Source organism: Leptopilina heterotoma, unplaced genomic scaffold, assembly GCF_015476425.1.
Source record: "Leptopilina heterotoma isolate Lh14 unplaced genomic scaffold, ASM1547642v1 Lhet_54, whole genome shotgun sequence".
Classification (NCBI taxonomy): Eukaryota; Metazoa; Arthropoda; class Insecta; order Hymenoptera; family Figitidae; genus Leptopilina; species Leptopilina heterotoma.
The window spans coordinates 2,301,400-2,316,114 of NW_025111118.1; the positions used below are offsets into that span (position 1 = coordinate 2,301,400).

The following is a 14,715-nucleotide window of genomic DNA, read 5'->3' on the forward strand; positions in this document are numbered from 1 at the left end:
TGCAGGAGTGGAATCGACAGTATCAATAAGAAGGGAGCAAGACTTTATTTACAACGGGAGAAAACGGCGGACTTAGTGGCTACTGCTGAAGCAGCAAAAGCCACGAGTGTCCAAGGATCGGGAGCAGCAGAGGCAAAAGCAGGAACAGGATCAGGATTGAAATCCGAGATGGCGGAGGGCAATCAGTCGCCGCCAAAGGCGGAGGTCGACGACTCTCCACTTCAACACTCCATGGATCGTAACAAGGAATGTAAGTACTCTAGATTTTTTTCATAAACTTAAAATACATATACTCTAGCCGTGGTGCATGATATAGGAGGTGAGCGTGTTTCACAATCAGTGCAAGGGGCACATATAGAACCACGCCATAATATTTCGCGTGTTTTCACGTTTACTCTCCGATCTTCTTTCCTACTTTGCAAAATTATCGTACTTTCATTTTGTAAAATTGAAATCCAAATAGAAGGGAATATTTTTTATTAATATGGAATATTTGCATTTCTGGGAAAATATTTCGTTGGAAGTTTGGGAATATTTGAAAGGAATATTTTATTGGAAGTATGGGAATATTTTAAAAGAATATTTCATTCACATTTTTCATTTTTATTTTGTTGGAACTTTAGGAATATTCAATAGGAATATTTCACTGGAAATATGGGAATATTTGAAAAGAATATTTCACTAGAACTTTGGGAATATTCTAAAGGAATATTTCATTTACATTTTTCATTTTCATTTCGTTGGAACTTTAGAAATATTCGAAAGAAATGTTTTATTCGAACTTTGGGAATATTCGAAAGGAATGTTTTATTGGAACTTTGGGAATATTCGAAAGGAATATTTCACTGGAAAATTGGGAATATTCTAAAGGAATAATTTATTCATAATTTGGGAATATTCGAAAGGAATATTTCATTCAAATTTTTTATTTTCATTTCGTTGGAACTTTAGGAATATTCTAAAGGAATATTTCATTCACATTTTTCATTTTCATTTCGTTGAAACTTTGCGAATATTCGAAAGGAATAATTCCTTCATATTTTGGGAATATTAGAATGTCCCAACTTTAGAATAATTTGGGAATATTCCAACAAAGTATTGTGGGAATATTCCATTCAAATTTTGTAAAAATATTTTTTTAATTAATAGTATTATTATTTATTTGAAAAAAACGAAAAAAAAACAAAAATCACAAATATTATTATTTATATTGTAATCAATTTAAAACATATAAAACAAAATAAATAAATTGTCAATTTACTTTGAATTAAAATAGCTCAAAATTTATAAAGTAATATTTCTTTGGAATATTTCTACACTATTCTAAAGGAGCATTCTTTATTTATTTTCTAGTTTTATTTACTTAAATATAAATAGAGAATAAATAGTAAAAATTTTATTATTATTCGGGAGTATTTTTGGTGTTCTAATTTAATATTCCAACTATATTCCAATGGAATATTCCTACATTACTCTAAAGGAGCATTTCTCATTTTATTTTTATTTCTTTATTTAAATAGAAAATAAATAATAAAATTCATTTTATTAAAAAGGAATATTTTAATATTCTGATAATGTGAATGGAATATTTTTTGCACTCTAATGAAATATTCCAATAATATTTGGATATAATATTTTTACATTATTCCAAAGAAGCATTTTTTTCTCTTATTTTTTTATTTTTATTGAAATATAAACAAAATTGAAAAATAAAATTTATTTTATTTTTATTTCGAAATATTTTTATATTTCCAAAATGAGAATGGAATATTTTTTGTATTCCAATAAAATATTCCTTCTACATTCCAATGGAATATTCCTACATTACTTCAAAGGAACTTTTTTTCTTTATTGATTAGTTTTATTTATTAATTTATTTATAAACCTAAATATAAAAATAAAATTTATTTTATTATTATTTAGGAATATTTCAATATTCCTGAAACGAGAGTGGAATATTTTTTATATCAATGGAATATTCCAAGAATACAAATGTAATATTTTGCGCTAGTAAGAAAATTCGTAAAAACCAGGAATATTCCCAGAAATTTGATAGTTTGGATTTTTAGTTAGGAATCAAATATAAAATAATATTGATTCGATTTTTTTTTATTAAAGCAAATTTTTATTCAACGTAATTGAAAATTTATGAGACTTTTATGATTTAGGGAAAATTTGAGGATTTCATATAAGGCATAAGAAATTTAATACGTTCATTTACAACTCTTGCAAAAGTTTCGGAATGAACCATCGTGCAGTGCAGTTTTCTTCGGTATACTCTCAGTAATTTCGTAATTTGTTTTTATGAGGCAATCAATTTTTTTTTTAATTTCTATTTCGAATCGAAAATCAGTTTGATTAAAATTAATAATTTTTAGCAGGTTTCAGATTCACGTGGCTATTGATACTTTTTGACACTTTTTTTTCATTCAACTATTTAACTACTATTTTTATGAATAATTATTTCGTCAAAAAAAGCAGCCACTAATTAATTTCTTGAACCGGGATTCGTGTTTGTATTGTAACAGTAAAATCTAAACTTTGAATTATGGAATTTTTAAATGTTGAATTTTTAATTATTAATTTTTATTCGAATCAGTAATTAAGGGGAATATTTTTGTGGAAAAATATTTTTAACGTATTTTTTTTTTTATTGAAAAATATTTCTTTTATTTGAACGTAATGTTTTTATTTGAAAAATATTTATCGTTCGTTCGAATGTATTCGTTCAGAACTTGTGGATCATGAACGAATGTTAATTTAAAGTAAAGTTACTTTTTTACTTACTTTATTATCTTGTTAGTTGAATGTTTCATCGTTTATATAAAAGTTGAATCATTTTTGTCCCTTCAATGACACGACAAATCGTATTGATTATAAATTGAGGCATTGAGTAATCAGATTAACCGAAAAGGAAATTAATTGCTTAATCAGTGAAAAATTACTTAATTACTTTTTAATTGACAAAAAAATGGGAATGAAATTACAAACAGAATGATGTTCTCTTTTGTAAGTAGTTTAAGGATTTATTTTCTTTATGGATTTTTTTTTTGGAAAAATCTAGATCTTTGATCTAAATCTAAATCTTTCTCTTTGAGTTTAAATTAGTATAAAAATGTTTATTATATTTATTACGTTTATTATGTTTATTATATTTATTTTATTGACTGAATTTTTTCTTTTGAATTAGTAAATTTTACTAATAAATAGTAATTTTTACTAATTTACTAATAAAATTTATTAATTACAATGCAAAAAGTTAGTTATTTAAAAAGTTAGTCAAAAAGTTAGTTACTTATTAAAAGTAGTAAATATTTTTACAAATTAAAATTTAGAGAGTTAATTTTCGCTTTGAGAGATTTTTACTAAAAATTAGTCAAAACTGTTACTAATTCAGGTAGTAAACAAATCTGCGCTCTTTCATTAGTAGGAAACTACTAATTAGGATTTAGAGTACTAATTTAAATTTAGAGAGTCGATTTATATAAAAAATAAATTTTTACATCTGAATAATAATAAATAATAATAATATATATAAAATAAAAAAATAAAAAAAAATAATAGTGATAAATCTTAGATCTTAATATATAGATCCAAGATCTAGATATATAGCACAGTGTGTATGAATAAATTTAGTGTAAAAAAGTAATTTTTTCTCAATATGTTATTAAAGCTGTTTCATGCAGTGAAACGTTTGTAAGCGAACAGTGCAGATAACTTGATAAGTATTACGTATTAGCGTAGGTAGCAGATTGGTAGGTATTGAATGGGTAGGTAGATAGGTAGGTTGCTAGGTAGGTAGGTAAGATAGTTAGGTATATTAGTGAGCAAGTTAGGAGGCGTTCCTATTTATACAGGTGATATCATCACTGATTACCTGCACTTTTAATCGAATTTCATTTTTTTTTTTTTAAATCTACCATTCAAGATGATTTCGTCGCTTTATTAATTACAATTTATTATTCATGATGAAATTATAATTAAATTATACAAATTTCACTACGTAATTTGAGAATTTAAAAGGGGAAAAATCCTTTCCCTAAAAATTTATTTTTGTTATTTCCATATTATCCCTCAATCCGCCCAATACACTAATACAAATACTGTAGAGGACTTGAAAAAAATAATTAAAGAAGCACTAATTTTTAAACTAACGTGAATAATTTCTTTAAATTTTAATACAATGTAGAAAAAATCCAATTGATCTACTACAAAAATTTTTGGTTTTTGATGTAGAAAATATTTTCGAAAAACTTAAATTTTGAATTCTTCATGAATTTTTTTTTACCTTACAAAATTATAGACTGACTTTTTGCTTTTGAATTAGTAAATTTTACAAATAAAAACAGTATTTTCTACTCGTTCATTGGTAAAATTTACTAATTTAAAAGAAAAAATCAAAGATTAGTAAATTTTACTAATAAATTAGTAGAAGATAATATTTGTTAGTAAAATATTTCTCAAAAAAATTTAATTGTTCTTAACATTTTTTGATAAATTTCTTGTCACAATTTCAATTATTCATTCAATAAAATTTCTAAATATAATTCAATTATTCTTAAAAATTTGGATAAATTTCTTTGTAGAATTTCAATTATTATTTTTAATCTTAGAAAATTTTTAATTTGAATGAATTTTATTTGGAAATTTTTAAAGAACTTAGTTTTTTGAAATTTAAAAAAAAATAATAATAGCAATTTTGAGAAATAGTTGAATTTTGAAATGAATTTAAATTAAAATCTTTAAAAAATCTAAATTTTTTCATACTTTTAATTATATAACAGTGCTGTGAAGCTGATTGTTTTTGAAAAATTTTATTTCAAATTTTCTTTAAATTACTTGAACTTTCTATTTTTTAAAATATATTTTAATATTTTTAATTGATGACATTCCGAATGATAATTGAAATTTTTCCTAAAATTGAATTGTAAACAAATGAATTTAAAAAATTCTCAAAGAAGAACTTTTTTAAAAATTTAAAAATAATTGATTTTTGAAGAAGAATTTAAGTTAAAAATTCTAGAAAATAATAATTGAATTGAAATGATGAAAATATTTTTTTTCAGAAATTACAGTAAAAATATTCTTATTTTATAAAATAATTATTTTATCACTCGGTTATCTTTAATTTATTATAAGTTGTTGAATTTTAAAGAGGTTTGAATTTGAATCTTTTGAAAAATTTTAATTCTTATGGAAAAATAATAATGATTAAATATTTATTTAAAAAAGAAGTTAAAAAATTCGTAAACAATTGTAACCGAACATTTTTTTGAGTATCTAATAATTTTTAGAGTGAATCAGAATATTCTTTAGGGTCAGGGAAAAAGTCAAAATTTTTTTCTGTAAATCAGGGAAAAGTCAGAGAATATAAAAATTAAATTTTTGTGGCAACCCTGTTATTGTTTTTTATTTATTTATTTTTATTTTTTTTAGTTTTTTTATTCTTTTTTATATTTTTTTATTATTATTTTTTTTTTTTAATTACAAATGAAGATTTTGACTTTAATAGCAAAAATCCTCTTTAAAAATTCTAACATTAACTTTTTTTTATTGTTTTTTATATTTTTTTTTCATTTTTTTTTTTAATTCTTTTTTTATTAAAAAAAAAAATTTTTTTTTAATTTTTTGATAAGCAGTAATATATCTGTCTACGAAATTAGACTCTCCCTCACTGTATATATAATAATAATATAAAATGAGAAATTGGTGGAAGCGCCGCCACCGCTCACACACTCAATAAACACACACACACACACATGAGTTTTGGCGCACGCTTAATGTATTTTTCATCGTCGCGTTGAATTGCTCTCAACTTCGTGCAAATGGGATTGTACACAACATTCGTATTCGGATACAGCACTGCTTACCAAGTCTTAACGACCTCGACCGCCATATCGGTAGTTGGTAATACCGTCTTTGAAAAATCTTGCAGCTCTCGGTCCAATTATCCATTAGGGCCGAGACGAAAACTCGTCTTTCAAACGCGGTTACCCGTTAATCGCGACTTGCCTCGTTCAAATTAATTAAACCAAAGAAAAGCAGCATCGTAACTTTTGCTTTCTACAAAGTCATAAATTTCCCTGCTTTTCAAAAAGAATTGAAGGCGCGCAAAAATTTACGATTCAAAAATAAAAATATTCATTCATTTTTTTCACACGAAGAAATTTTTAAAAATATATATTTTTCGTTCCTCTTTAATTTTGGTTTTCGATTTTTTTCAATATTATCCCAATTTTTTTTTGGTCAAGTTTCTATTTTATTATTAGCAAATTTTTATTTTATTTTCTTCCATACTTTTTTTGTTTTCGGGAATTAAATTTTCCTTCTCGCAAAAATTTTTCAGTTTGTAAATGGTTAGAATTTTTTTTTTTTTGCACACACAAATGTTGTGGATATTGAAATGCTTATAATACACGTAACTTCATTCTTGTTCTGAGTTGAGCTCGACATATGTGCTTTATAATCCGGTTCGCCCACGAAAACTTAGAATCTCTCGCCATTGAAATATATGCATCAATAACAAACCGTTTTATTTATACCTGTGACACAATAATTTTTTTTTCTTTCTTTTACTTGAGAAATTCATCTTTTTTTTTCACCTATAGACGAAAAATTTTACACGCATGAATAATAATAATAATTCCAGGCGGGGAAATACATTTTGACACTCAACATGAGTTTCACTTGTTAATTATTGTCATTTATATTTATTATGTGGTATTGAAGAAAAATTTTTAATTTATTTACGACCGAATGCAACGTGATTTTAACGTATTACGTGAAAGCGTATCAATTTAATCCAGAAACAAATACATAATCTCCGGAATTAAATATACAAACATATTTAATTTTCAAAGTGTTGCAAATTGAAAGCAAAAAAAAGGATTTATTTTATGAGCGATAATATTGACTGTATCGTTCATTTGATTCAATAATTTCGGATTACTCTCTCAATTTGAAATTTTGTTCTTTAGAAATTCGTTTTATTTATTTTTATTAATAGAAAAATTTTTATTAATAGAAAAAAAATTTATTTCATTCAAATCATCGATTACTTGACAGATTAAATATTTACTAGAATCAAATAATTTTTTAGTGAATTAAATCGTAGTTGCTTCAAATACCGAAATTGACTCAACAAAAAAATTAATTGACTCAATTGAAAATTATTTGATTCAAGTAAATATTTAGTTATTAATAGTCAAGTAATCGATTATTTGAATCAAATACATTTTTCCCCAGTGTAATTTTTTTTCTTTTTTCTTTTATTTTTTTTATTTTATTTTTAAGAATTTTTAGTCAAAAATTATTTTTTGCCAATTAAATTGACTTAAATCGGTTTCGTTTGTCACGAAGGTTGTCGCCCTTTTTTTTAAACAGAGGTTTGTCTAAAAAGTGCAAATTAAATATATATAATCTGGAAATGAAAAATTATTTGTTTGATTAAAAATTTTATCTATGTAGGAAATGATATAAAAAAGGTCAATTTAAGAATTTTTTTTGTAATAAAATTTCTCATATGATTTGCACGCACAATTTGCTATTGATGTACGATTCGCGAATCTTAATACGATACGTGTTTACTAGGGTAGTAACAAAGCCTAAGCGCCCGTTGCGGAAGTACTTCTTCCTCTTGGCGAGTTTGCAATAACGGCACTCATCCTTTCGGAAGGACGTGCCAATTGAGATTCGTGATATTATTCAATTTTTGCATCTCGCCTTGATTTTTGCTTTCACTAGATTTTCTAAATTCTCCTTTTTCAAAAGTTTGCCAAATGATTAAGGAATAATAAATTTTTTTAGTTGCAATTAGGGAAATTTTTCTCGACTGAAGAATAAATTTTTTTGATTAATATGTTTCTTATCAAATTTATTTGTAGTAAATAAATATTTATTTGTAGCTGATAAATATTTATTTGTAGCAGATAAATATTTATTTATAGTAAATAAAAATTTTTTTGTAGCTGATAAATATTTATTTGTAGCAAATAAATATTTATATTTGTTAGTAAATAAATTTTTTTAGCAGATAAATATTTATTTGTAGTAAATAAATATTTATTTGTAGCTGATAAATATTTATTTATAGCAAATAAATTTTTTTTAGCAGATCAATATTTATTTGTAGTAGATAAATTATTTTTTATCAGATAAATATTTATTTTTGTCAAATAAATATTTATTTCCATAAAATAATTTTAATTTGCTTCAAAAAATGTTTGTTTAAGACAATTACATAGTTTTTGCTTCAAGTAATTTATATTTAAGTCAATTAAATGATACAAATTGATGCAATTACAAAAATAAAGAAATAAAAAAATTTTATTTGGTTCAGAAAAATTTTTTTTGTTTCAAATAAATTTTATTTCGTTGCAATAAATGTTACTTGATTTGAAATAGAATTTTCTTTGCTGCAAGTAAAAATTTAATTCTTTTGAAAATAAATAAAATTATTTTATTTGTAAATATTTGTAACTAAAATTTATTTTCAAAAAATTTCATTTGAAGAAACTATTTTTTATTTTAAGTAAACTAAATTTTTATTTGAAGCTTATAAAATTCTATTTGAACCAAATCAAATTTATTTTAAACAAGTAAAATTTATTTTAAAGAAACAAAATTTTATTTGAATCAAATAAAATTTTTGTGAACCAAATAAAATTCCATTTGAAACAAATACAATTTTTTTGAACCAAATAAAATTGATTTACTTCTTTATTTCGTGTTTGTATTCAAATAAAAATTGCTTTATTTCTTTATTTTGTCGTTTATAATGTCAAGTAATAATTTTTTTATTTAGCATAAATTTTTATTGTGGGAAAATAAATTTTTTTACATTTAAACGAAGCAAAATTGATTTGAAACAAATTTCTATTTAACACTGTGAGACAAAATCCACCATTCCTCTGAGTGTATAAAATTGCAAAATTTTTGTAAAAAATTCTTTATCCTAAATATGTGAAAATTCTTAAATGTCTTTGAATTTACAGAGAATTGTTCAAGAAGTATACAAATAACTTTCACTTCTTTAAATTCTTGCGGTCTTTTTAGTCCAATCTTAAAATTGTTATTAAGTTCCGTTAAAACCTTTTTTGTTTTATTTTTGCAGTTTTCCATTTTTTATAGATTCAACTAATTCATTATAGAAAATTTAGTGCCAAAACTTAATTAATTTCCGTTGCTGTACATTTTTTCCTTTTTTTTTTTGAAGAAATTCAATTTTAAAAGAGTTTTGCCTTTACAATTTTTCTTTGCAATAATTCCATTATTTTCAAAAATATTCAATTTATTTTTCCAGAGATTCAAATTATTTTTATAAATATGTAATACAATTTTTTACAGGGATTCAATTATTATTTTCATAAATAATAAAACTCATTGCAGAATTTCAATTATTTTTGATACAATTTTAATCGAATTCCTCAAAAAATGTAATTATTCTTAAAATTTTATTAAAATTCGTCAAAAGAATTCAATTATTTAAAAATTCTTTATGAGAATTCAATTTTAAGCAACATTCAATTATTCAATTAATTATTTATTTTTGTATTAAAAATAATTAGGCATTTAAAAAGAAATATTAAAAAATTCGTCTCAAGAATTCAATTATTTTCAAAATTTAATAAAATTCTTCGCAAAAATTCAATTATTTTCAAAAATTTTAATAACATTCTTGGCAATATTTCAATTATTTCCAAAAATTTTAATAAAATTCTTGACAAAATTTCAATTATTTTCAAAAATTTTTCTCAATTCAATCAAATTTTTTACAAAGATTTCATTATTTTTAATACAATTTTAATCTAATTTCTCGAAAAATGAAATGATTTTTAAAAATTTAATTGAAATTCGTCAAAAGAATTTTAATTACCTATTTAAAAATTTGTTGATAAAATTCTTTAAATGAAAGTTCAATTTAAAAAAAACTTTCAGTTCTTCAATAAATTATTTTTTTTTGTATTTAAATAATTTAATTGTCGTAGAATTTTCTAATAATAATTGATTTAAATATGAATTTCGGTTCAAATTGTAGATAATAATAATTGAATTTTGATCTTTGAATGTTTGAATTTTTCATATTTTAAACTGAAAATTGTGTAGATTTAATTTTTTTTAGAAAGTTCAATTGAATTTTTTTTAAGTTATTTAAAGATTTTATTTTCTAATACATATTTGATTGAAGAATTTCCGAATACCTGAATAATCGATGAAATTTTGTAAAATTGAATATTGTAAACAAAAGGATTTGAATATGTTCAAAGAAATGTTTCAAAAATTATTAATAATAATTTAATTTAAAGAAGAATTTTAGTTAAAAATTCCGGAAAACAATAATTGAATTAAAATAATGAAAGTAATTTTGAATTTCCCCAATTGACTTTACTTACTTTTTACAATTTTTTTTAAAGGGCTTCTAACATTAAAATAAGTAATTAGCAAAAGAAAAAAATGTTCGTCGTATAAAACGTTGGTAACTTTAATTTCATTAAAATTTTCATTTTGAAAGGTGTTTAAAAAATGTATCAAAAGTGTTTTTATTTATTTATTTGGTAATAATGCAGATAAGTTGTAATAATTATTTATTTATTTCAAATACGACATTTTGAGTGTTAAAGTATTAATTTTTCCAAATTCCCCCTCTAATTGCGAATTAAAAAAAAAAAAAGATTTAACGTTACATTGAACTATAAAAGCAAAAAAGTTGAATATACTGCTTACGTGCTTTCGTTTATAAATGGAATAGAATGTTGCATTAAAATTCAGAGTTAGTTGATGCTATAGGCGGACGACAATGACAAGAGGAAGGAAGTTATGATGGTTAGTATTCAAGCCTTGTTGATTAAGTGAAAGAAGGATGCATGGTCTGACAGTTGTTTAGGAAGGATTTAGAATGAGAAGAGTCAATACACCAAATGAATAGAATGAGCGTTAAATCGAACCGATTCTCTTTCGCAAAACAAGAAAAAAAAAAAAAAAGAGAACACATCTATAGTTTCCCCTCGACCACCATAGTTTGAATTGAACAATTTATTTTAATTCAAAGTCAAACCGTTGTCTCTACATATAATGTTGTCCCTTAATGAACCATAGAGAAATCAGTGTAAGTAGCGGTATTTACAAGAGAGGAGAGAGCATAAAAAAAGAAAAGAAATTCTCTTCTGCTAATTTAAACTCATCAAGATATTGGGAAAGGCGCAAATTTTCTTCATAACCGTGGCTGAAGAGTATTTTTTTTTAAAAGAGGAGAAAAAATCAAGTGTCGCATCTCCATATACACAGGCACTCGTCTTTATACCTCGTATATATCGCGATGCGACGTTTCGTTTCGCATCTCCTTTACTCGTGGCAATTTCGCGCTAATAGCCTCCCGTGGTATAAATAATTAGAGTCGTGTTACGCAGGCTCTTTAGCCACTTGCGGTACACCCTGTACAAGATCGTGAGTTGCGTACAGTATTTGCAAAGTGGTCTTCTACTTCTTCTTCTTTGCGGGCTTCAGGCCAAATTAACTTCACCTGTCAGAAGGTATACCTTCAAAAAGTAGCGGTCCTACTGATTGCGATTTATTGATGTACATGCGTACAATAATAAGAGACCACTAAAAGTTGATGTTTTAAAAAGATGTGTGCTCGAAAATATTGGGCTTTTTAGCACTTTAAGTAGTTATCACCAATTGCCGGGTATTTTTCACTCAATGGAAATGCAGAGGGCAAAAAAATCTTTTCAATTTTAGAGGATTTCTCTTCTTTTGCAGCATTTCTTTCCTCTTACATAATGGCAGGCTTCACAGTCTGTCCCCTATTTCCCTAAAAGTCCCCTTTTTTTAATTTTCGCCCCTAAACGTATACCCTATTTTGAAAATTTACCCTATTTTTTTCGTCGCAGGAAATCAATTATTTTCAATAATTTTTTTAAGTAATTCTGCAGAAGAATTCAATTCTCTTGATAACCAACAAAATTCTCCCCATAAAATCAATTATTTTAAGGATTTTTAATAAAATTCTTTTCCAAAATTCAATTATTTTGATAAACATCAAAATTCTTCTCAAGAATTCAATTATTGTCAAAAATTTTAATTAAATGGCAAAATTTCAATTATTTAAACGAAATTTAATAAAAATACTTTGCACGAATTCAATTATTTTTATAAATAGCAAAATTTTTTGCCAAAAATTCAATTATTTTCAAAAATTTTAATAAAATTCTTTGCAACATTTCAAATTATTTTTAAAAGTTTGTTTGCAATTTAATGTTTTTAAATATTTACTATTTTCATAAAATTTATCAATAGATTTAATTAGAGAAAAAATTTGTTGATACAATTCTAGAAAAGATTCAATTATTTTCATCGCATAATTTCAAATATTTTTAATACAATTTTTAAATAAATTCCTTGAAAAATGCAATTATTATTAAAAATTTTATTAAAACTTGAGGAAAGAATTCAATTTTAAGAAACATACAATTATTTAATAAAATTCATTGCAATAATTTCATATATTTTCATAAATAACATTTAATTCGCCGCAGAAAATCAATTATTTTCAAAAAAATTTTAAATAATTTTGCAAAAGAATTCAAATATCTTGATTAACAATAAAATTGCATAAATTCTTCCCATAAAATCAATAAGGAATTTTAATAAAATTCTTTTTGAAAATTCCATTATTTTGATAAATATCAAAATTCATCACAAAAATTCAATTCTTTTGAAAAGTACCTAATAAAATACTTTGCAAAAATTAAATTATTTTCAAAATTTGTTAAAAATTCTTCTCAAGAATTAAATTATTGTCAAAATTTTTTTAAAAATTCTTTTCAAGAAGTCAATTATTTAAAAAAAATTGTTATAAAATTCTTTAATATAATAAATTTCATTAAAATTTGAATTAAATTCCTTAAAAGAAATTAAATATTTTCAAAAGTTGTTAATACAATAATTCTTCGTAAAAATTAAATTTTAAGAAACATTCAATATTATTTATATTTGTATTTAAATAATTGAGTTCTCGTTGAATTAAATTATTGTTTTTCGTACTTTTCACTAACAATTCTGTAGAATTAATTTTTTTGAAAATTGAATAATAATTGATGTTATTGATTTAAAGTAGAATTTTAGTTAAAAATTCTAGAAAATGTTAATTAAATTAAACTGATACATTTTTTAATATAAATTGAAATAATTATTAAAAATAATTGATTTAGAGAAGAATTTTAACTAAAAACTTAAAAAAAATAGTGGAATTTTAGAGAAGTTACAAACAATTGAAAATTTTTGAAGTAATTGAATTTTTAAAAGAGTTCAAATTCAAATCTTTGAAAATCTGATTTTTCCATACTTTTGAGTAATAATTCTGTAGAATTAATTGTTTTGAAAAATTTTAATTCCAGTTTTTTACAAATTACATGAATTTCTTAATACATATTTAATTATTAAGAATAATTGATTTAAAGAAGAATTTTAGTTAAAAACTATGAAAAAATAACTGAATTTTGGAGAAGTTACAAATAATTTCATTTTTTAGAAAAAATGGAATTTTAAAAAATTTTCAAAATTTCAATTATTTTCCATACAGTTTTAAATGAATTTCTCAAAATATACAGTAATTCTTAACAATTGCATTTAAATTCGTCGAAAGCATTTAAGTATTTAGAAATCCTTTGATATAATTCTTTATAATAATTAAATTTCAAAAAACATTCAATTATTCAAAAAATTATTTATTTTTGAATTTAAATAATTAAATTCTCGTAGAATTTTCAAATAAAAATTGATTTAAAAATGAATTTTAGTTAAAGTTTTTGATAATAATTTAATATCTGAAGCATTGTAGGCTAAATTTAAAAAAATAATTAAATTTTAAGCAGGTTTTAAATTAACATTTTTGAAAATCTGAATTTTTCATACTTTGAACTAACAATTTTGGAGAATTAATTTTTTTGATCGGCTGTGGTTACTTTTTATGAATTGTGAATTAAATTAATTTTGATGACTCAGATAATTATTGGAATTGTTCTAGTAATAGTTTAGGACCAATAAAAAATTTTATGACTAACAATTGTTAGTGAACAGAGGATAAAGTTTGCTCAAAAAATAATTTTTCATCTTCTGCTGATTATCGGCTGTGGTTACTTTTTGTGAATTCTGAATTAAATTATTTTTGATGACTTAGATAATTATTGGAATTGTTCTAGCAATAGTTCAGGACCAGCAAATATTTTTTTTTACCAACAATTGTTGTTGTTATTTAATAAATACAGTTCGCACAAAAATTAATTTTTTATCTTCTGCTGATTATCGGCTGTGGTTACTTTTTACGAATTGTGAATTAAATTAATTTTTATGACCCAGATATTTATTGGAATTGTTCTAGCAATAGTTTGGGACCTGGAAACAATTTTTGTACTAAAAATTGTTAGTAAACAGAATACAAAATTCGCTTAAAAAATAATTATTCATCTTCTGCTGATTATCGGCTGTGGTTACTTTTTATGAATTGTGGATTAAATTAATTTTGATGACCCAAATAATTATTGGTATTATTCTAGCAATAGGTTGGGACTAGTGCAAAAGTTACAGACTGTATAAGTTTTATTTTGTAGTAAAAGCACTTTGTAGGGCTTTGTAATTAAAAAATTTACATCATTTCATAAAGAAATTAGTAGCAAGAGAAGGTAGTATCTAGGATTAGTGTAATTACACTAGAGGAAC

At 23.3% G+C, this 14,715-nt stretch overlaps 1 protein-coding gene across 1 annotated transcript in view; it reads left to right on the top strand.

The window, feature by feature from the left end:
• The window catches only part of LOC122508550 (myocardin-related transcription factor A), a 191,469-nt gene that overhangs the window by 82,593 nt on the left and 94,161 nt on the right, over positions 1 to 14,715 (top strand). Inside the window, exon 4 of the mRNA XM_043621974.1 lies at positions 6 to 250. Within this exon, the coding sequence (XP_043477909.1) occupies positions 6 to 250 (245 nt within the window). The remainder of the gene's footprint in view (positions 1 to 5; positions 251 to 14,715) is intronic.